This window comes from Lissotriton vulgaris, chromosome 2_1 (assembly GCF_964263255.1).
Source record: "Lissotriton vulgaris chromosome 2_1, aLisVul1.2, whole genome shotgun sequence".
Classification (NCBI taxonomy): domain Eukaryota; kingdom Metazoa; phylum Chordata; class Amphibia; order Caudata; family Salamandridae; genus Lissotriton; species Lissotriton vulgaris.
The window spans coordinates 1,760,191,016-1,760,214,635 of NC_141687.1; the positions used below are offsets into that span (position 1 = coordinate 1,760,191,016).

Consider the following 23,620-nt stretch of genomic DNA (forward strand, 5'->3'; position numbering starts at 1 on the left):
TGGACGATGACATTCCTCGGGACATAAAGATCTGCATAGTATGCAGCGAAACTCTCCGCTATGGCTGGAGGGTCCGTAATCGGCGTTCACGCCTGGTCTAGAATTCCCTGAAGGGCCTGGAAGTGGAAGGTGCCCTGACAAAGCAGATGCAGCATCTTGCTGGACTTGTGTCCCCATTGGTATACCCTGCTACGCGTCGCCAGCTAGACTTGACGGGCTTCGTCCATCAGAAGAGCAGCACAAGTCTGTTGAGCAAGGAGCAGTTTTCTCCTAAACTGACCCCCCTGCCTCCCGACTCCGATGCTCGAGTGCCTCTATGTCCGCATCTGCACGAGTCAATTCCTCCCTGCGCTTCCGACGCACTGCCACGCACCAGGAGATGTCTACCCCCCTCAGGGTGGGTTTCAGTGCCTCCCACAGAGTCTCGGCGCTAGCGACAGACACCTCATTATAGGTTAGGTAATGATCAATTGCTTTGCTCATATGTGTCCCGTAATCATCATTCTGTAAATGCCACACTGAGAGGCGCCACCCAAAAGGTTGTTTCCCCCTGCTTATAAGGAGCTCAAGAGACACTGGGGAAAGGTCCGAGGGGCTGCGGGACAGAATCTCCGCCGACGCCACCCTACCAACCGCCACCAGGGGAACAAAGAAGTAGTAAATTCTGGAAAAGGATTCATGGACCGCGGAGGTAGGTGAATTCCCGGCTGTTGCCATGAAAGCACCGCCGTACATCAACCCAGTCAAGTTCCATCACCAAAGAATGTAGCTTTGTGGGACGGCCACTCCCGGGGCTACCCCCAGCTCTACACCTATCCCTGACCAGATCCATAACATAATTCCAGTCCCCACGCCCCACGGAAAGCACACCCGGTATATCAGCCCATGGGGTGAGTAGTCTCTCTACCAGATTCCATTGTAGAGGGGGAGCATATACACAGCCCAACACCAGGGGGTCCTCCCTAATCTTGCCCCGAATAAACACATAGCGCCCCTGTGTGTCGGTCCACTGTTGTATATGTGTGGTGGACCCTGCGGTGCACCAGGATTGCTACCCCCTGTGAACCCTTAGTAAAACTGGCCTGAAAGACCTGTTGAAACCCATAGCGCTGCAAGCAAAGGACCTTTGTACCCATAAGATGTGTTTCTTGCAACATAAGGATATCGGCTTCAGCCCTCTTTGTCTGGTGGAGTATGGCCCGCGTTTCATTTTGTCCAGGGCCTGCGCACATTCCAGCTAAAAATGCAGAGAGTACCCCCAGGATTACCTGTCCTCTGTTGGGCACACTAGCCAGGAGGGAGCATATCTACTTGCATAACAGTCAGTGGGCTGTGTCGGTGTATGTGTGGAGAACAGCGGACCCTTAGCGGAAGTGTGAACTGTGAACATAAACAACCAGCACCCAACAAACCCCCAACCACATACCTCAAAAACACTGAAGTATCTGTTGCGGCGGGGCTAATCCTCAATCCCCAACAGGGGGACGGGGACCGTCCCAACCAATGGATCCCAACTTACAGCCCATATCCTCCGGGCTTGTCTCCGGCCAGCACGGGCCCGGTGGAGAAACCGGCCTACATCAGGACTCCCCCGAAGAATATTCAACAGTCCAAGACCCTGCAGTACCTCACTGGCTTTATACGTTAAAGTTCCAATGTCTGTCGCCCTGAGGATGGCCCCCTTGAGAGGAGGTGCCACAGGACAGGGAGTGCCTCCTGGATCGCAACCATCTATTGCCCTTCTGCTGCTGACCCTGGGGACCCCTCTGGGACATCCCGCTCGATGAGGACTCCGACTCTCTTCTAGGCGCCGTGTGCACCCTCACCCGCACTGTTTCATCCGTCCATTTGAAGACCTCCTCCGGGATGTTAAAGAAGTGAGTGCGGGAACTATCCACTACCCGCAGGCGCGCCGGAAACAGGAGGGCATATGGAAGCTTGAGGTCTCTCAGGCAGGCCTTCACAGCCCTGAATGCTTGCTGCTGTTGCTGCACTTGCCGCATGTAATCAGGGAAAATAAGGATGCGCACATTGTTGTAGACCAGAGGTTCTTTGACCCGGGCCTGCTTCAATATAGCATTGCGATCAAGGTAATGTATTAGTTTTGCTATAGCTGGCCGAAGGGAGCCCCCGGAGGTGCTTCTGCATGAGCACTCTGTGGCTCCGCTCCACAACAAAACACAGGGACATTGCCTCCAGAGGAAGCCAGCTCTCCAGCCATTGCGTAAGAAAGCGTTCCATGTTGCCCTTTTCACAGCCCTCCGGAAACCCAACAAATCGAAGGTTATTGCACCAGGCCCGTCCCTCCGCATCCTCCATTCGAAGCGCAAGGCCCTTCTGAACAGTCATAGTAGCCATCTTCTGCTTCAGTAAAGTGACATCATCCTCTACTCAAGAGATACGGGTCTCAGCTTCAGTGATGCATGACACAGCATTGCGCAGATCTTGCCACCACAGCATAACGTCTGAACCCACTGCCCCAATTTTAGCATCCAACATGTCCCTGGGTTGGGTGATAGCAGCCATGAGGGCTGCACTGTCAGGCATAGCCCGCGGAAGCCCCATCCGCCGCTCCCGGACCATTGAATTTATCTATGAGGCCTTGCTTGGTCGAACCGCTGCCACCTATGTCTGCCCTCTGGTTTCCCCACGCAGGTCCAGGAAGAGCCGAGGAGGGTGCAGGAGTGGAGATCACCCAGCGACAAGCTCTCGCGGCCTGACCTGACTGCCCGACAGGAGCCTATGGGGAGTTGCCTCGGAGCTGGGACCAGCGTGCCTCCCCAGGGGCCGACCCTGCCAGTGGCTCCCAGCAGCGCGGTCCAACTGACTGTCGAAGCGTCAGCGCCCTTGATCGATAGGAGGGGCCCTCACATGCCCGCCGTCCCCCAAGTAGCAACCTCCGCTTGGCACGCTTCCCCAAGCTGCGCACCCCTGCTGCGAGTAGTAGTAGCCACCTGTCTTAGGGACCCGAAGTGGGTCCCGATATGGGTGTCCCCGAGGGCCCGGGAGGATTCCGGGGCGGTAGAAATGGATGGCGAGTCACTCAGCTACCTCCCAAGCGGCCCGGTTGTGTCGCTGATCCCCCGTTGCAGTACTGTGAAAGGGAAGCGTCATGGATAACAAGCCAGCCACCCTCACCACTGACCTCCACCGCCGCCAAAACCCTCACTGCCGGAGTGCGTCCCGATGGCTGGGGGACCCGATCACGGGCCGCAGCTCCTGCTCCTCAGCGCCTCGCCTCACCTTCGCGGCCCGATCCAGCCGCCGGGCCTCCGGCTCCATCACAGGCCGCGGCGGGGAGCGGCGATCAATCCCCCTCCACCATTGCAACCCTTCTGATGTCTCTGGGGCACCCCGCTCCGCTCTCCGCACCCGTAGGCAGGGCCAAGGCTGCCTCACGCACTCCGGCCTCCTCCGGCAATCTCGAGCACGACGCCCCGGCTCCACCGCCGACAGCCAGGCCTCATACCAGTCGAAGCTCGATCACTCCGCCACCAACCGCCGTAGGCGCCCCAAAACCACACAGGGCGATATTGCGGCTATCTCAATGCTGCAGAGTCGTTGTAATGATCCCTCAGGGGTCGGTGAATCAGGATAATTGAAGGATATACGGCTCGTTCAGCACACATCTGCCATGTTGGCTTGCCAAGCCATTTCCACTCACTATGTCACTTTTAGGAAAATGCTTAAACCCCATCTGTTTCAATAATGCCTGGCTTTCTTTCACCAAGCTGATGCTTGGGGATGCCAGAAAACCTTTTGTGTCAGAGATCGTTAAATTAAATCTAAATCAATCCATATCAAATCATGACTCTTTCCCAACAATCACCAATGATGAATTCACTGGGGCTGTGGTGGTGCTCAGTGTGAACCAGATTTACAAGTGAAGGCAGACTGCAAGTGATTCATTCCCTGGCAGCCCTGAGAGACCCACAATACCCTCATGAAAATCCTAGAACTGGGTTAATCTCCTGAACTTTCAATAACTTGAGTGGTGCACATGAAATATCAGTGTAAAAAGCAAGAAAGTTTAGAGTGAGCTCACAGTAACTCAAGTCTTGTAGTCTCACTATTGGAGTCACTTCAGTGGTGGAGTTCTTATAGAATGCATTTGTGATGTACAGCTGCTCACCCTTTGAGGTGCACAAATTATTTCACATTTGGTAGTGGGGTGCCGCAAAATATTGTGGCTGTATGCTGGGGCTCTTCCTCAGATCATGTCTCAGAATGATGTATTCGGGGGAGGGGTGTCTGTGCCTCGATAATAACCTTAATTTCTTCTTTCATTCAAGACCGGTCTCTTAAGTGATGTCCCATCCACACACTCTCTCTCACTCTCTCTCTTTCTCTGATCTTCACAGATGGTCTGACCCCTGCCAGCTCCCCCAAGACTTGTATGGTTAGCCTGCCATTCTTATGTGTGTCATGGGGACGCAAGTGAGTAGTGTCATTAAGCTTGCTCCAGCCTGGCAACCATCCAGTGCAGGGGGTAGTGTTGATTACAAATCCAAGAACTAATGGGCATATGCTTTTTCTTTATAGCTAAGATTGTGATTCAACTTGGGTGAACTGGACTGGCCATGTGAAAGACATTCCTTCTCGTTTTACTGCGTGGTTTGCTTGGGACATCATTAACTACTAGGGGGAGGGGGTTAATCTTTGACATTATTCAACTGTGGGGATACAAGTGCAGCATTCTCGAATTGCAGAAAACTGAAGTTGCTGGGTGAGGTTGGTAGGGAGAAAAACCTTTCATAAAATAAACTTGGACTAGTGGTATAGCAAAAATGTAATGGGTCCTTGTGTAAGCAAGGACCCCCCCCCCCCCGCTTTCCCCCACTGGCAGGGACATAAAATAAAACAGGCTTCAACAGGTGACTGGGCCCCGGTGCCACTGCACTTGCTACACAATTGCTTGCTACTTTCCTGATAGGAACTTCTATGTGGGGCTGCAGGGAGGGGGTGTATACACATCTGTTTCTGGAATTGTATCCTTGTGCATGCATCTGCGAAGTGAAAATCTCTGGAAGTTGACTAAGTTGCAAGATTGGCAGTGCATGTTCTAGATCGAATATGTTTAGTTGCGTTTAGTGACTGTTGTTTAAGATCTCTCAGTATTTGGTTATACTGGGGTACCAGATCTGTGTGTTTGCTGAAGTGTTACCTTTCAGTGCATGGTTGAGCAACAGATTCATAAAAGTCATTACTGCCAACCAAGTGGACTATACCTGTCACATGTGACCCTTGTGTGCAGACGCTGCTGATTGTTTTATTCGATGCCGTTTGTTGAACTTTTTTCTCCCAATAGCACTTTTACTTATTCACGTTTATACAGTATTTATCAAATACTTCATTTCTGCCCAGGCTGCCTTCCACTGTCATTCCCCCATTAAGTATTCCTTCCTAACAGATTCTTTATTCCTCTCTCCTTCTCTTCCTTCACTTCTTTCACTTTTCCTTACCTCCTTCCCTTCTCCTCATTACTTACATCACCTCAATCCCACTCTCCTCCTTCTCACACTCACTCTTTCTTGTTCACTAAATCCTTCTTTTGTCTCACAAAGTCCTTGCATTTTCTTCATTTCCTCAAACCTCTTCACACAAAAACTACTTATCCCTTCCATTCTTACTTTCTCTGTATTTTAAAGAGCTCTCACCCCTATCTTTTCACCATACCACATATTTACAATACACAAATACACTACACACAACACAATCCCACCCCACACAATTCCACAACTAACAATTCCAATTCAAACCACATAATTACACTACAAGCAACATAATCCACTCCACTAAAAACAACTAAACATAGATAAAAAACAAAATAATTTACGCCAAAACCTCAAACTTCCACAAATGTGAGACCGATCACATTGCAAATGCTTGTTGTTATTTGGTGCAAATCCGTTCAGTAGTTTTTGAAAAACGAAACCAGAACAATATAGTGATATCTCAGGCCTCTGATTTTTTGCGGCGGTTCCACGTTGGTCGTGGATATTTTGCACTGATTTCGCGTTAGAACATGAATGCTCGCGCCAGCGGGAATGCTCTGACTGGCTGGACAGAAAGTTGCGGCAGCCATTTTATCGATCGGGTACAGTTTCCAGGGCTGAAAACTTGTGTCAAAGCTAACTTAAGGGGTCAGGATAGAGATACTCTGACCCCATGTTTGAGAGAAGGGGGTGTTAGTGACACATGTTATGTTAATATTATTTTTTCATCGTGACGATGCCGCAACCGCCAGCACGCCCCCTGTGTTTCATCACGGGGAAGTCATACCTGGTGGAAATATTTAAAAAAGTATCTATATACACACCCTTACTGGTCACAGTCATGGACTCATGTACCTACTCACATATTTCACTCAAAAACTCAAACTCGTACACCTCCTCACATACCAACTCAGACACTAATATATCCACTCACAAACTCACTCAGAGACCCATGTGTGTACTCATATAAGCATTCATAGGCTCATGCACGTACTTACAGATGCACTTAGAGACTCAAGCGCCCACTCACATACATAGTCAGAGACATATACACTCAGTCACAGACCCACTCAGAGACTCATGCACCCAGTCATAGACCCACTCAGACACTCACGCACTGTCTCACAGACGCACTGAGACACTTATGCTTCACACACCCATTGATACTCAGACCCACGCAGACAGTTATGCACCCTTCATAAATCCACTCACAGAATCATGTACCCATTCACATACCCATCTCAGGCACACACACCCAATCATATACCCCAGCAGAATCAATTACATAGTTATAAAATATTAATGTGGTGGTGGCTGTTGACTTTCTGCTTTTGCTTTGCATTTCCGCAAGATATTCGTGGTGATCATGGGTACCAACGTCCTCGTGACTCCGGCTGTCACCGTGAAAATGAAAACTAGGTCTTAGTGAATGTTTTATAGAAACGCACTAGAAAAACATGACTTTTGACAATACAGTAATAAACTCCTGGTGTGTAAAATACTGTAAAATGTGTGCATATATGTGTTTTACACTTTATGAAAAAGGCGCGATTGTAACAGTTACCGATGTTGTTGCAATGCCTTGTGTAACCATGACGACCGAAAATAGGTTTATGTCATAAGTTGTTGTACAGTATTTAAATTTTAAAAAGTGAAGCTAAATATAGGGTTGGACTCCCATTTTTCTCACAACAGCCCCGCGATGATTGTGAAAACATTGCAAACACACATAGAGAGGAATCTCATTTTGAAAAAGAGGGAAAGCGTGAACAGATGCTGTCCAATCACAAGTGGAGCTAGAGTTAGTCAACAATGAAAGACACAATTTAATTTGCTGCCTTTCTCATGATCATTGAGTGGAAAGTTTAAAAAGTTGCCATTTTATACTTGCTTTTTATGTGAGTGGTGTACCATTTTTGTGCTTAGTTTTTACTTATATTATAGCTTCAAAACTATCCAGAAAGAGCTAAAACAACAATATAATCTACAAACTAAATTTATTGGTATGTACATAACTTTTTAATCATTAAAAGAAATTACATTAGATAAAAAGATGCATATGAAAGTTTGATGAAAAAGAGAGTATCACACTGATATGTAAAAAAAATCCGAGATGATCTGTATCCGGCAGAGGGAATGTGTTTAAGATGTTAGTACTGTTGAAACGTGAGCAATGCCTTCAACATGACAATGTTTTAAATGTCTAAGCACCATGTACAGAACAGCCAGATCCATGTTATTTGCATTCTGGGAATTATAGTACTTTTAGTCACATTATTAAATAAGAGTAGTGTAGTCATGAATAAAAGATAAGAAAATGTGCTTCGTCTGTATAAAAATTGTAAAGTATCAATACTTGTAGGTATATATTAGGAAGTGTTTGTGAATATGGTTTTTATTTATATGACTGATTTGTATATGAGTAGATGGTGAGATATGTTTTTTCTGGTTGCAGATAGTTCTATATAAGATGAGACTCTGAGTTTAATTAAAGATGTAGAGAACTATATACTTTTGGAAAGATGGCCAGAAGGTGTATTTCTATTATGAAATCACATTTCTGTTCACATGGTGGTGATCTATGTTCTTTATGGGTGTTGAACATTTCATCTATAAGGTGAGGGTAATGTATTTCTTTAAACATGCTGTGTTTAAAATTGAGGAGGGTTAATAGTGCAGAATGTCTCTTGAGAGATCTTGTGCTAGCTTCACTTAGTTTTTAACTTTTCTTTGAGAAATCCTGAATATATGTTTTAAAGACACAAGAAACATTTGAGAAATTATTTAGGTATGCCATTGAGAAATGTTTTTTTCTTTGAAAAAATGAGAATTGTTGTTTTCAGTTTAAAAAATAACAGGCTGAGTAACAGAGCAACGTATGCTCATAGACAGCCATGTATCCAATTATATATCAAGCGTGATATCTAGGCTTCACTCACACATAGCTCAGTAGAAAAGGATAGATATACTGAAACAGGTAGTTTGAGACTTAGATTTAGATGTCACTATACTACCCAAGTAATCTCCCCATCTTCTCTATCAGAATTCTAATTGGCTACATGCTCAGTGTAAATAATGTTGATGCCACTCAGACTCCACACTGGCAACCCTCAGGGGCATCCTACATGCCACAGTATGTCTCATTCAGGGAATGACGAATTATGAGCACATCAGCACTATCCTACTGGAACTCCATTTACTCCCTTTGCCAGCCGCACATCTTCATAATTTTGCAAAGCCATCACAACTGCACCCTTGCTTATCTTGCAGACAGGCTCATGATCTCTGGTGGTTGCCGGCACACCCACAGCCTCTACCCCACTGGAATGCAAACTAAGAAGAGTAAAATAGAAGAAGAAAAAAACAAGACAACCAGCCTTTCCTACCTATGCACCCAGGACCTGGAACAACATCCCTGTATTCTTCAGGACTGCCGCAATGATGCTCCTCTTTAAAACAAAACGCTGCATCACAATGCATTAACCAACCTCAACTTATCTTCTACTCCTATTACTCGCCTACTTTAAGTTTGTCTTTCAGTATGAACAGCACTCCTCTGCCCTTTAGCCAAATTTTCAGTACAGAAATACCATATACATACATGCATACATTCATACATGCTAAGTTTGAGCTCTGAGTAACATACACATCACTAGTTCATGGTCAGAGTAGATGTAACCCAGCCTCCATAGCAGAGCCATGTCAGGACTATGTAATTGAAACGCATGCAGGTTTTGAGAACAAAGAAGCAGGAGTACCCCTGTTCAGTATTTTATGGATTTCATTCACATTTGTATTGTACCTGTTTAAGTCATACACCCTATGTGAAAACCTGCTATAAAGTAAGCTTTCTTTCTCTATAAACATAGGGGAAGATTTACAAGCCCCAGGCAACACATTTACACCACCGTTGCGTCACTTCAGTGACCCAGCTGTGGCGTAAACCATGCGCCACATTGCAACACATTTACAATGTGACGTGTCAAGGGCAGCCCCCAGCGTCGGCTCGATCAGCGGCCCCTGGGTTTGTAATCATAATCGCGTGGCCTTGCGCAAGTTTGTGGAGCACCCAATGCTCCATAAAAATAGTCTACCAAAATAAATCTATAAACCGTTCACCTTGGCACTTCAGTTAAAGTCCATAAAATAGCACAGTCTTAATGGGGCAGGTGAAGAGTGGGAAGAGCTTGTTGGGTGCCAGGCTGATTTCTTACCCTGAATTTGCAGTGCTCATCACCGAAGTTTGATTGTGTTCATTGGCAGCCTTTCGGGCGAACCTGATCTGATGCGTGAATTTCCCGAGTCTTGCTAGGGTCGCCGTGATTGTTGTAGAAAAGCACAAGGATGATGCTTCACTGCACGACTTATTCCATTGGTAATTCAAATTGGGCACAAGAGTCGCCGGCGTTCGTTATTAAGGTTGGGACAGCAGCATAGGAGATGCAACCAAGATTCCCTCATTTAGGTACACAGTCTACAATTTGTGGATTCCCCCCTGCGGGCCCATGCCGGGTTAAAATCGGCGATTCCTATTGTGCCTAATCTCATGAGAAGAATTTTGCTTCAGGATTGTGGTGTGAGGACCTCGCTTAGGTAGGGTTGTGCTTTAACTGCGATGTAAGAGTTGTTCAGCGGGTCTAAATGAGAGCTTGAGCTGAGAGATTTGAAGTCAAGATCAAAAGATGTTTTGCGCACTTTTTTTTTTACAAGCGTTCAGTGGAATTTCCTGCAGCGGTATACTGGGGCATATTACCAAGCAATAGCGATAATTATCGCTATTGCTTGGTTAGAGACAAAAATTTACCGCTGAGCTGCGGCGATTTTTTACGCAAATAAACCTTGGTATTACCAAGGTTTATCGCAAATGCGATAAAAATCGCCGCAATGCATGAATATCGCTGAAAAGTCAGCGATATTCATGCATTAGCGAGCTAATGCTCTTAGCCATGTTATCCACCTCCCATTGGATAACATGGCTAAGAACTGCTCAGGGCAGGTGTTAGCTTTTGGAGATATTCGCGCTTAGCGCAAATATCTCCAAAAGTTGGTAATAGGAGATAGCGATGTTAGCGACTGTTTTCAGTCGCTAACATCTTGGCACGCCCACTTTGCATGTCATTAGTGATAAATATCACTGACATGCAAAGTGGGGCCCAAGATGGTCGCTATCTCCTACTAGCTGTCGCTAACTGGTGTTAGTGACAGCTAGGTAATAGGGAGATAATTTTATCTCCGCTTTCTTGGCTTTTAAAGCCAAAAAGCGGAGATAAACCCCCTTGATAATATGCCCCACTCTCTTCCTCGATCTTCAGTGTGTTGAATACTCCTTGATCTTCAGTGTGTTGAACGCTGATCAGTGACTTATTAACTCATTCTGCCTCTTTGCTCACCAAAGTCTATGGGAGAACCATTTTCTCAATAAGGAGAAACCCTAATGATGGGTGAGAGTTTCACTGCTTTTTACATACATGGTTCACTTTCCAAAAAAGCATGTTCCCATAAAGAGACTCCTTCCTTGCTATGTAGAGCATGGACATTACTAGAATTAATCACAAAAGGCATTAACATATTTTTCTATGTTCATAGTCTGTTTGAGAGCGATTGCCTCAAAAACATTTCCTTGCGCCCCTCCCTCACTGTAGGTAGCATGGCCATCTTTTGTGTCTGACGGCCACTCTTCTCACCTGTTCGATAAGTTGGTATACGGTGCACTTTCCGGGTATGTAATAGTGACATTGAAATGTGAGTATTTGATGAAAATGACGAGCCAGAAAAAGAAATGAGCGCATTGTCAGAAAATATAAATGTGCTCTATGAAGAAAAGTATGTTTAGTTACCAAAAATGAAAAGCTAGTACTTGAGGGCAAAATGTGAGTATTTTCAGAAATGTTAAAGCTTATTTTTGAAGGGGAAAGGCTGAATTTCCAAAAATGAAAAATAATCACGAGTGGGCGGCATGTGTGCACCTAATTACAGAAAATCCAAATATGTCAAATGATGATCGACTAATATTAATTTATTTGAAAATAAACAAAAAAAATTGTATTCGAGTATAAAACCAATATATGTTTGGTAACCACTGTTATGTAACAAAATATTGTAATTTTCTGATATTTCACTGGAGTCGTGCTGAGTCAGGCCACATATTGGTAACATAATTTCTTGGTTTCGAAATAGGGCTTGCTAATTTCATCAGCTATATTCCTAATTATTCATGACACAATAGGAAGTACTGATGCCTGAGGTCTGAACTTGTAAAATTGGGGTAATCTAAATGAAATGTCTGCTCTCAACCTGTAAAATCTTTTCTTAACGCCCTTATGTCTGATTCAGTGCCTTATTCGGAGCGCCCGAGATTAGGAGCCTCTAGGACCTAGGGGCATATTACCAAGCAATAGCGATAATTATCGCTATTGCTTGGTTAAAGACAAAAATTTACTGCTGAGCTGCGGCGATGTTTAGCGCAAATAAACCTTGGTATTACCAAGGTTTATCGCAAATGCGATAAAAATCGCCACAATGCATGAATATCGCTGAAAAGTCAGCGATATTCATGCATTAGCGAGCTAATGCTCTTAGCCATGTTATCCACCTCCCATTGGATAACATGGCAAAGAACTGTTCAGGGCAGGTGTTAGCTTTTGGAGATATTCGCGCTTAGCGCAAATATCTCCAAAAGTTGGTAATAGGAGATAGCGATGTTAGCAACTGTTTTCAGTCGCTAACATCTTGGCACGCCCACTTTGCATGTCATTAGTGATAAATATCACTGACATGCAAAGTGGGGCCCAAGATGGTCGCTATCTCCTACTAGATGTCGCTAACTGGTGTTAGCGACAGCTAGGTAATAGGGAGATAATTTTATCTCCGCTTTCTTGGCTTTTAAAGCCAAAAAAGCGGAGATAAACCCCCTTGATAATATGCCCCCTAGAGTCTAGGTGAAACTTGAAATGTCCTGTAACTAACCCCATCGGAAACTGGGAATAAGGGACTGTATCTGTAAGATCTATCTAACCAGTAATTGTGAGATCTGTGTTATGCATTACTTTCCCATCCTAATAAGTAAATTGACATTAATGCTGTGCACCTGGAAATCAAATTAGAGATTGCCGAACTGGAAAATAATTACGAAGTGAAAGAAGGTGCTCTGTACAGTTTGAAAAATATTAAGAGGCCATGCGAAATTGCTCACTCAAATCATTTAAAATGAAGGAAACTGCCGCTAAAGCGGCGATAATGGTCTTGATAATATGCCCTTGTGAATTCTCATAGCAGCCCAGGTTAACACCAGAACCTGGGCTGCTATGGGAATTTACAAGGACATATTATCAAGGCCATTATCGCCGCTTTAGCGGCAGTTTCTTGCCGCTAAAGCAGCGATAATTTTATATACTTTCTTGATAATATGCCCCAATGTTTTTTGGGAGTTTCTTTGTGAACGTGCACTGGAAAATGCTGTTTGGCTCACTTTTTATTGTTGTCTTTAGAATGCAAATGGAATTGGAGGTCCCAAACTGCTGGGGTGCAGCGATCCCGGTTGGCTGCTTTGTCATGTGAACATTGAAAAATGAGATCAGCCTCACTCAAAGTATGTACTTTCAATGTGGAATGATAAACTTAGATCGAAAAGCAACAGCCACAATTGATCGGCATGGGACAACGGTGTGGGGCTGAGACAATGGTCCACTTCAAGCACACGTCTGCCCTAGGACATATGTTCTACAGTGCTCGTATCCGCCCCTCTGATACAGTAACCTCCATGTTCTTTGGTTGTGTACAGTATGTCCAGTATGTAACATCTCATGGAAGAATACGAGAAGTCAAATTGGTTAACCACTTCACGGTGGACATAAAAAACACACCCATTCACATTGTAAAGCTGCAGTGCTCTATGACTAGTGCTCACTTTGCCACTGGATTCAAGCTAGCCTGGCTGATGACAGCTGATTAGCGAGAAACTTGTCACAAGATGCTTGTTTCCGGTCCCGGGAAGACATGGCTTGGCAGTTCGGGCTGGACTATTCCCATGAGGCACAGGGTCAGACTGATTTGCAAATGGCCATGTCTGAACTGGGGTGGTGGAGTGAGCTAAAGAATGATGATGGATATAACCCAGATCAGTTGACTGGGGGTGAGTGTTTGATTTGCTCAAACGCTCCGTTCATCATCCCCTTTTGTATCGCTATGACTAGGATCTGCAATTCTTCTGTGGTCCAGTAGCTCAGGTTTGTGGTTTCACACTCAATGCCTTATGAACATGCTTAAGATGCGACCGAAATTTCAATCCTACAGCACCTGGTCAAGGAAGAAATTATTTCTGTGCGAAGGCCACATGCGATTTGCCATGTTTGAAGCTGTCTACAGGGGCGAAGAAGCATCTTGGTGGTGGGACACCTCATACTGCTGCTGAGTATTATTGACTCTGTGCTGGCGAGAACCATTGGTAACAATAGCAATTTTTTCTTACTGAAAACTCGAAAACTCACAAGAACTCATCAAAATATTATATTCATAGTTGCCGGTATATGATACATGTTACTTTGTTGCATTAAACAGATCACTGCCCTTGGATTCTGTTGTATTTAAGGTTGGGGAAATAACTGAAGTTACTAGATTTTGGTGAAAATCAACACAGGCACAATTTGGTGTTCCCAGGGCGATTTCTGCCCCCCCCCCCCTGTTTTTTCGCATGGAAATTTTGGCTGATTTCAGCAGCTGAAATCTCATATTGGAAAAAAATAACCTGTAATTCGGATTCATCCTGTAACTGTTGTTATCTAGCCCAGTGACATTTACAGGCTACTCCTGGTGACGGCCGTGGTGTCTGCAAAGGCAATCCACAACCTAGCTGCTGAGAGGTGTGTGGTGGGGGAAGAGGTGCAGTGCTTATATGGACTCTGGTGACGTCACATACATGAACAACGTCGGTACGGAGTCGCACGATGTCCTCTACCGACGCACAGGGGTACTACTGAAAATTGTTCCAGATCCAGTCTGGCACCTGGGGATAATTCTGAGGTAAGGAATTAGCGGACAGACAGACGTCTCTATCAGATTTTTTTTTAAATCTCGGATCTGTTTTACCTAATGTCACTTAAGATGTTAAAGTAGGTTTACTTAAACCTTAATTATATGTTGAATCCTCTACTTTAAGTAGGCTGTGTAGAACAAGGTGCATTTACCAACAACTGATTAGCTGTTTATAACAAAAGTGTACTTAAACCTTACCTACATAGTCATCATAAGGACCCTTCTACAAATAAAAAAGTTCACTCTTACAGCTCGTATGCGGTATATGATAACATCGAAGATGTGGTCCCGTTTGGCCTTAAAACCTATAAACAAGCACAGTTTATGGATTCCTTTCATTTATGATCTAGACAATATAGCATCATACCTGGGCACTTGTACTGGTAGCAGCATCCATTCGGTTCATAAACTCGCACTGACTTGGTCCCATCGGAACAATCAAACTGAATAGCGATTGGGCAGGTGTTCCCGTCCCCCATGATCATCGTGCCATTTACGCACATCTGTCCTGGACATGGCTGCAGTGAAAAGAATTCAAACATTGAAGTTTCATGGGCTTAACCAGTTCTCTGCATCCTTGGTAACAAATAGCTATGGTAGCCTTGGAAAAAAGTACTATAAAATCAGATTCAAAACATGCATAAATCACTTCACATGTAAATCACTTACCATGTGGCTAAAAACATGCTAAAACTGGAGAAACAATAGAAAATTAATCCAGATTAGCAGTAGGTGGAAAGTGAGTTTGGCTCGATTAAGAAATTTAAAACAGGTCGACTTCTTTGTAATGAGTATTGTTAATGGATGGCCAATATTTTCACAGCCTTTATGAGCTGAGCCTTTGTTTTTGCAGGCAATTATTTTTCACTATGCCTTTCACATACAATTTCATATGATCAGAATGAATGCAATTAATGCAGAAGGCATTCGGTATTGTTATACATTACAAGGCAGAACAGAGCTAGAGTTATCACACGAGAAATTAACATTTTAATCCAAATCAGAAGTCCATCTGCTCATTTAAAGTCCAAATAAAATTTGCGAGCATCACAGTATATAATAGATCACGATATGGCTTGGGTATTCCTATAAAAACAGCAGTCATTAGACTCTTAATTTTTGATGTCATGACTATTAGCACCAAATGAGGTTTAGTTAACGAAGGGGCTTATTTATAAGCCCATTGTGCCGCTGGTGCGTATCTTTTTTGGACGCACCGGCGGCCCAGTGTGCCTCACCATATTTACAAGGCCACGTAAAGTCACCCTGCGTGACTTTTCATCGCCTTATAAATTTGGGCTCCATTCACGCATTACTCTGCATAAAAGGGGTGTTCCAAGGGTGTTGCTGTGGGTGCTCCCACGCAACATTCATGGAAGCTGATACATTCGCAGATTTACAAGGTGCTGCAAACATGGGACTGCGCCAGAATTGTACACCTCCCCACGTGGGAGTGGAGCTACTAGGAGAAAAACTTTCATTTCTCCTCACTTTTTTGCTCCTTCAATGTGTGGTGCAGCACACATAGAAGGAGCAAAACACTATTAATGATTGTTTTTGTGCAGGAAGGTGTTCTTTCCTGCACATTACAACAAAGGGAGAGGTAGGGAGATTCAAGGACACTCTCTCAGTCCCCGGTTAAATCTACGTAAACAAAAACAGAGAGGTCAGGTCAGTCTCAGGACTGCCACAAATACGGAGCAAGGTAGAGAAGAGTCACACACTCACTCTGGGTGAGTTGGAAGGCCCTCACACACCGACCTAGTCAGTGTCATGCTTCATCACTGGGCCCCACCAAAGAGGCCGAGTGCCTCTTTGGTGTGCTGCGACGCCAGAAAGACTGCGGAGCTGGTTGTGTGAAAAGGGTGTGACGTGAGGGTAACTACAATTAAAAGTGCCTAAGAGGGTATTGGTAAAAAATTATTTTAATGAGTGATCCCTAAGACACAAGTGAAGAGTATTTATGTGTCTGAATTTACATGCCAAGGTTTTAGGATTGGTTAAATTCAGAGAAATACAATAAGTCAGTCAACATGTTTCTGCCATACGGGTGGTTTCAGTTACCAAGGCATTCGTCAGGACTATACCCCGGCGGTATGGACTCTCTAATCGTCCACCCTGACCTGGGGGCGTGAAAGTGAAAATAAAAATAGTGAAAAAAGTGCTTAAAAAATTAGAAGAGCGGGTCGCTCATTCTAAAAAAAGGGACTCCAAATTCTGGAGTATCTCAGCACTTTAAAACAGGGCGCTACTTGCCCCATGGGTCTCGGGAGGGGGGTTGGAGCGTACCTGGCACATCGCCCTCAACGCTCGCTGCCCACTCTGAACCTTCGTATCACCTCAAAACCGGACCCCGAGTGAGTGTGTGACTCTTCTCTACCTTGCTCCGTATTTGTGGCAGTCCTGAGACTGACCTGACCTCTCTGTTTTTGTTTACGTAGTTCTTTCCTGCACAACAACAATCATCCCTGCAACACAGGTATCCTTGCACCATGGCTCAAGGGTGTTTGGGTTGGAGAACGGCTGCTGTTTGTGTAATGGTGCAGGGAAAGATGGGAATGTCCTTTTATTTGATGCATGGCAGAGCAGCAGGAAGGCTTCCTGTGCAGCAGTGCGTCAAAATAAAGTATGAGGCCTGAGGTTTCTGCAGGAAATCCGGACCTACCAAGTGAAACAACTACTACAGTGCTTAATTGAAAAAAGAATTGTGCTAAGGCCTTCGTCAGGAGGTCGCTGCAGCTTGCAACACCGATTTCTCCTGACAACTTTGCCAATGACAGTACCAACACAACCACTAAACATCACACTCCTACAAGTGTGACAATTCAGACTATTCCTGGCCCCAAAAGCTATAGTGTTAGCTTGGAATGCAGGTACTAGTCATTTTTAATGTATATTGTCTTAATAAACCCGTGTTCTGCTTATCTGTAAATTAGGCAAACAGCACCACCATGTGGCAGACTGTCGCAAGTGCCAGGGCTGAGAATAAAGTACGGGGCTGAGCCCTGGAAACCACTGAATCAAATTAAGCACTGTATCTCCATCTGCGGTGTGTGATCGAAGCAGCAGAATAGTTGTGTCCTACAACGCAGTGTGGCCCGGTACTACCTGAAGTGTCTTCACCAGCCCACTTAGACCTCCTTTTCAGATATAAATACCAATTCAACTGTGATTGAAAAAAAGTCACCAGAAAAGAAGTTAGAGCAATAATTGGGTTATTACAGTTAATATTATTCAGTTCTGAGTGTACCTACAACATGTACCCACATGATGTGGCTGCAGCTAGACAATCTTCCTGTCTTGCAATCTTCATACAGAGGCAATGACTATTGATTTACAGGAGCTGTTGGTCCAGCAAGCTACTGTGCTATCAGGTACATCTAGCTACCACAACCTGAGCTGTCAGGGTAGCAAGCTTGCCATCTAAACTGCATTCAGTCCACAACCTGAAGTTGTCAATTCATCATTGAGGAGAATTACAAATATTTTCTACAGGAGATTAGCACACAGAGCACAGCTTATTCAGTATATTCTCATTATCTGTTATTAGGCACAGACTAATGTTTAGTGCTTTAGTCCAAAGATAAATAGGCATAATTGGTAACAATCACCCTCTTCTGACTGGATTGGCCACATGTTTAGATCACGGTGAACTTTCTCAGTTAAGCGTACTAACAGTAATGGATGCATTACATTGATTAAAGGGAGCCCACCAATCATTTTGCGAGGCAGCAGTTCCAGCCTAACTACAATTTTATGGCCAAATGTACTAAACCATTCTCCTGTATGTATTTTTTTAAACATATTTTATTGGTTTTATACAACAATGTCACATGTAAGAGAAGGCACCATATTAGTATATTATTTTTACATCACACATCGTATGCGGTTTCAATATTTGTACAAGTCCCTACAGTATCCCTAAGGACCTCTTAAATTTCTTAATTAACATTGCGTCGTTTCTGGTGTACAAAAGGGTAGGACCATGATTGCAAATCAATGTGCGACAGTATGACTCATACGCCTCCATCAGAAATAAGCCAGTGTATACTGTTTTAAATTTGTAAAGTCAAGTATATAGTTCTTATTATTTTATATCTAACTTACTATGACAAACTCCCCCCTCCCCCAATCCCCCTCCACCCCCCCCGTACGCCCGGCAAACACTTCCCAGTATTAATATATTGTCATGCTCATATCATGTTTCCGTATACATAGTTTCTCTGTGAGCATTTCTGCTTACACCCCATCTCGTTCTGTAGTAAGTGCACTGACATCGTATATATGTGTAATTACAGCTTTCAGGCTGGGTTTTGGGTCGCTACAACTATATCCTCTCAGTATGATTGTATGTATGTTAAAGTTTTAAACGATCTGCGGACGGTTAAGGGGCCAAGTCCGACTTTTAATCAGAAGGACTGTCAAGTTTTTCAAGTCTTTTTCATGGATAAGATTAAGGACCTAATTACGGAAATTACTCACACTCCAAATATTCCATGTTCCATCGAGCCCAGCCCCCCCCCCTACGCTTCCTAGGCCGACAATGGACCTTCTGACTCAACTGCTTGCCCTTACCAAGGAATCCCTGGTCACTATAATGGGTCGGGTGAAATCGGGCTCTCCAGCGGACCCCTGCCCCCCAAAAAATTTTAAGCTGGGATGGTCTGGGATGGAGGATAAAGTCTTCACCCTTTTGAACCGCTCCTTGAAGTTGGGATTTGTCCCTTCTAATTTTAAGGAAGCTTGGGTGGTCCCACTCCTAAAGAAACCAGGAGCTGACCCAAAAGTCCTAAAGAATTTTAGGCCAATTTCCCAATTGCCTTTTTTTTGGCCAAAATTTTGGAGCAACATGTTCTACATTTGCTTACCCACTTCTTCGAAAGCAATCACCTGCTCGAGCCCAATCAGGCTGGCTTTAGAGCTCATCACAGCACGGAATTAGTTATGCTTTCCGTGCTGGATGACCTGATACTTAGGGCTGACAAAAAAACTCAGTGTGCCCTGGTCCTTTTGGACTTATCCGTGGCGTTTGACACCATTAATCATAGCCGACTATTATCGCGGATTAAGGATCTAGGGATACAGGGCACGGTCTTGGCTTGACTGACCTCTTTTCTTGGAGATCGATCACAGCGAGTCCAACTAGCGGATCTAGTGTCTGAACCAGCCAAGCTGACCTGTGGTGTGCCCCAGGGGTCAGCCCTCTCACCCCTGCTCTTTAATATCTATCTACAGCCGCTGATAGCCGCACTGAACTTGTTGGACTGCAGGGTTTATAATTATGCAGACGATACACAAATCTTGATCCAGATTGAGCACTCACCTACAGCTCACCTGAGAATGCAAGACATTCTCAAGTTTACCATCAACTGGATGTCGGATAATTCTTTGAAAAATAATCCGGAGAAAACCGATGTCCTGACAGTCACGACAGCTGCAAGCCCATGGAGTGATCTGTTTTGGCCGGCGGAACTGGGACCCTTTCCAGAACCAGCAGTGGCTGTAAAAAGTTTGGGCATCAGAATTGACTCCGCAGGTGTCGGCAGTGGTGGGCACATGTGTTATTTTACTGCGCCAGCTTCGGAAACTATCCTTCCTGCTATCATTTTCTATGCTTAGTCTGGCGGTTTCTGCCCTGATTCTGGCACGTCTGGAGTACGGGAACTCTTTATACTATGGCCTACCAAAACATCTCTTAGATAGGCTACAAGTTGTAAAGAACGACGCCGCCAGACCAAGGCGAACTCAGGCCACGCCCCTACTACAGGAATTACATTGGTGCCAATCGCCCAGAGAGCGAAATTTAAGAGCCTTTGTATTGTACATAAGGCCATGTATGGCTCGGCTCCCAGCTATATTAAGGACCGACTTATTAATTACATGCCAAGTAGGGCCTTGCGGTCCGCTGAGGCAGGTAATCTGGTATGCCCCCGGTTTAACCTCGCGTCTAAGGGTGGCAGAGCCTTCTCTAGTACCGTCCCCCAGGCGTGGAATCGCCTTCCATCTAGCCCCAGGAAAGAAACCAATCTTCTTCCTTTTAGGAAGAATTTGAAAACTGTGCTTTTCCTGGAGGCTTGGGGGCCTCTTTGATCGGGTCGCTCTGTGCTTTCGCTGGTGTTGTGTGTCCGCTGATAGCGCTTAGATACCCCTGGGTGATAATGCGCTTTATAAGCTTATAATAACATAACATAACATAACATGTCGATCGCAACATATTCCTCCATCAATGCATTCCAATCCATAGATATCGGTGTTTTTCGTAAACCCCTGTGTCCTTCTCTTTGTAATTCAGCCCCTTCTGCTTTACCCCACCTGACCATTTCCACATGCCAATCCTGTGAGGATGGCACCCTAGTGGCTTTCCACTGTGATGTAATGTTCCTTTTGGCTAATAGAAGCGCAAGGTTAGCGAACTTATGAGTTGGATTACCCTTCTTCCCTCATGGCCCCAGACCCAGTATACAGTATTCCATTAAATCATTATTGCGCACTGGGGTGATATCCTTCAATATTTGACACACCGATGCCAGTAGTGCCCTAATCTCAGGCAGTCCCTTAACATGTGTATCAGTCCCGCATTAGGGGCGTGGCATCGCGGGCACGTATCCCTCGTTCCCGGGAACATGGTGCACAGTCTATGTGGGGTCAGATAGGCTCTATGTAGCAGCATCAATTGGATGAATTTAAATTTGGGATTACGAGACACCTTTTTGGGGTGTCCTAGTATGATGTCCCATTCCTTGTCTGTAAGTGCGCGGCCCACATCTCTCTCCCACTTTTCACCGAGTGGTTGCAGTGATAGCGCTGCTACTGTGCGGATCGCCTGGTATAGCTATATTGTCAGATGTGCCCATGTCCCATTAGGTATTACATAGTGTTTAGCATGTGTTTATCTGGTTCATTACCCCCCTGAGTTCGAGTGTCCCGAATAAATCTAGAGATGCTTGTGTGTAATAGAAACAGCCTATCTGAAGCTCCATGCTCTCGTTCAAAGGCCTCATGTGACATTAGGGTGCCCTCCGAGAAGAACGCCCCAATTGTAGTAATCCCCGTGTCTGTCCAGGCCTTTAGGTGTCGATTAGTAACTACACCTGACTGTGTGGGGATACCTAGCAACGTAATGGGGGGAGCATATGGTAACGGCTGTTTCGTGTATCTCAGCACGCTTCTCCAATATGTTATTGCTATTCTTAATAGGTGGGGTGTCAATGTTGGTATCTTGGCCCTGGGTAGTACGATCCTATGTACATCTCCGCGGTCTCAGTCCCGGTGTGTCATATCTAGTTCCTGTAGGTTATGACCAGCCAACCAATACGCCAGCCACTGCAGCTGGCTAGCGTAACAGTACGCCTTCAAGTCTGGCACCCCCAGTCCTCCCTGTTTTGCACTCAATGATAGTTTCAGTAGGCCAATTCATCTGCTCCCTGTGCCCAAAATCAATGCTATTACTAGGGAATTCAACAATTTAAAGACCTCTGTTGGTACAAGTATTGGTAGATTGGTGAAATGATAAAGCAGTCTCAGTAATAGCACCCATCTTAGTTATAGTAACCCGCCATGCTACATAGAGGCAGAGAGGTCCAAAACTTAACTTGGGACTTGAGAGCAGTTACCGCACGGGTCAGGTTGCCGTCTAGCAAGTCTGTCGAATCCTGGTAGCTCTGTATTCCCAAACACCGGAAGGTATCAGGGTCTATGGTAAATTTCCACTGTCCGAAGGTTAACTGTCCAGTACATGTGGGGTCAGCAAAAAATAAGCATAAGATTTGGTGGCATTTATCGAGACGCCAGGTAACTCCTGAAAAAGAGCAAAGGTTGAGGGCAGAGGCTCAAAATCCATATCCATATCATTTATATATAGGATGAGGTCATCTGCATAAGCAGAAAAGATATGTGTTGTGTGACCTCTCAGTATTCCCTTGTATGCCATTAGGGAACGGAGTCTATGGAGAAGCGGTTCCAGTGCCAAAATAAACGATAATGGCGATAATGGGCATCCTTGCCTTGTACTACGAGCTACGCTGTACTGCTGAGCAATATGCTGTCCTGCACGTGCTCGTACTGCGGGGTTTGTGTATAGTAATGGCACCCAGTTAACATATTCTGCTGGTATACCAAACCTAGAGAGGGCCTAAAACAAGCAATCCCAACGCAGCGAGTCGATAAAGTTTGCGCAGTAGGCGTAACCCTCCTCCCCCTTTTTTAAACAAACGGACGAGAAGCCGATAGAATTCATGCAACAGGTCAGTTATCGACATTGCTGGTGCTGAGCAAGGGCCAAATCTAATCTATCACGTTCCTCAGTGACGATTGTTTTAACTCCAGATACCTTTATCATTTGAGTAAGCAGCGAAGACATCTGCCGCTAACATTCAGGTTACCTGTGATTCAACAACTAAGGGTCTTCAGAAATTGTCCTTTGTCCTGAAGATGGTCTCATCAATGAATCTATAAGAGACCGAAACGTCGACTCACGCTTTTTCTTGTCTGGATTTGTAGATCAATTGTAATAAGGAAGAAAAGCGAAGACAATTGTTTCAAAGAAGTGTTTTGATTGATTGTTTAACATGTACTTCTTGCAACATTGTTGACATTGATTTTGTACCCTCTTTTAATTTTCATAGAGTATTAAATAAAACATTTTCATATACACCCGCTATATCTGTTCTTTCTCCTCTGATCACCTAGTGTGACTGTTCTATAGTGAATGAGTAATTGTTGTTGCATCTTTTCACATTTGACCTAAATTGTTTCGGGTCACTAATTACTAATATTAGCTTGAAGCTTTAACTAATATCAACAAAATCCCTTGAAGGTACGCTCACCTTGGTCTAGCCCTCGTAAGTCACCCAAAATCTAAAACTGGAAAGAAGAGAGTGGACAGTCGAGGTTCAAGTGTGGTCCCCACATTCTTAAATACATTAGGTTTATAAAAAAAGAGAGCGGTCGTTTTCAACTGCATTTACCTTTAAAAAGCAGCAAACATCCAATGAAAGCCAGACATGAAGGTCGCTATGTATGAAAATATTCGAAAACACAAACAAATATGAAAACATATTTCATATCGTACTGTAAAAGCAAATGAATTCATTTAA

The 23,620-nt window shown here is 44.7% G+C and overlaps 1 protein-coding gene across 1 annotated transcript in view; it reads right to left on the bottom strand.

Annotated features, from left to right (window-relative positions):
- LOC147733250 (mucin-2-like) overlaps positions 1 to 23,620 on the bottom strand; it is a 596,915-nt gene that overhangs the window by 196,726 nt on the left and 376,569 nt on the right. The window contains exon 32 of the mRNA XM_086958940.1: positions 14,893 to 15,043. Coding sequence (XP_086815066.1) covers positions 14,893 to 15,043 — 151 coding nt within the window. The remainder of the gene's footprint in view (positions 1 to 14,892; positions 15,044 to 23,620) is intronic.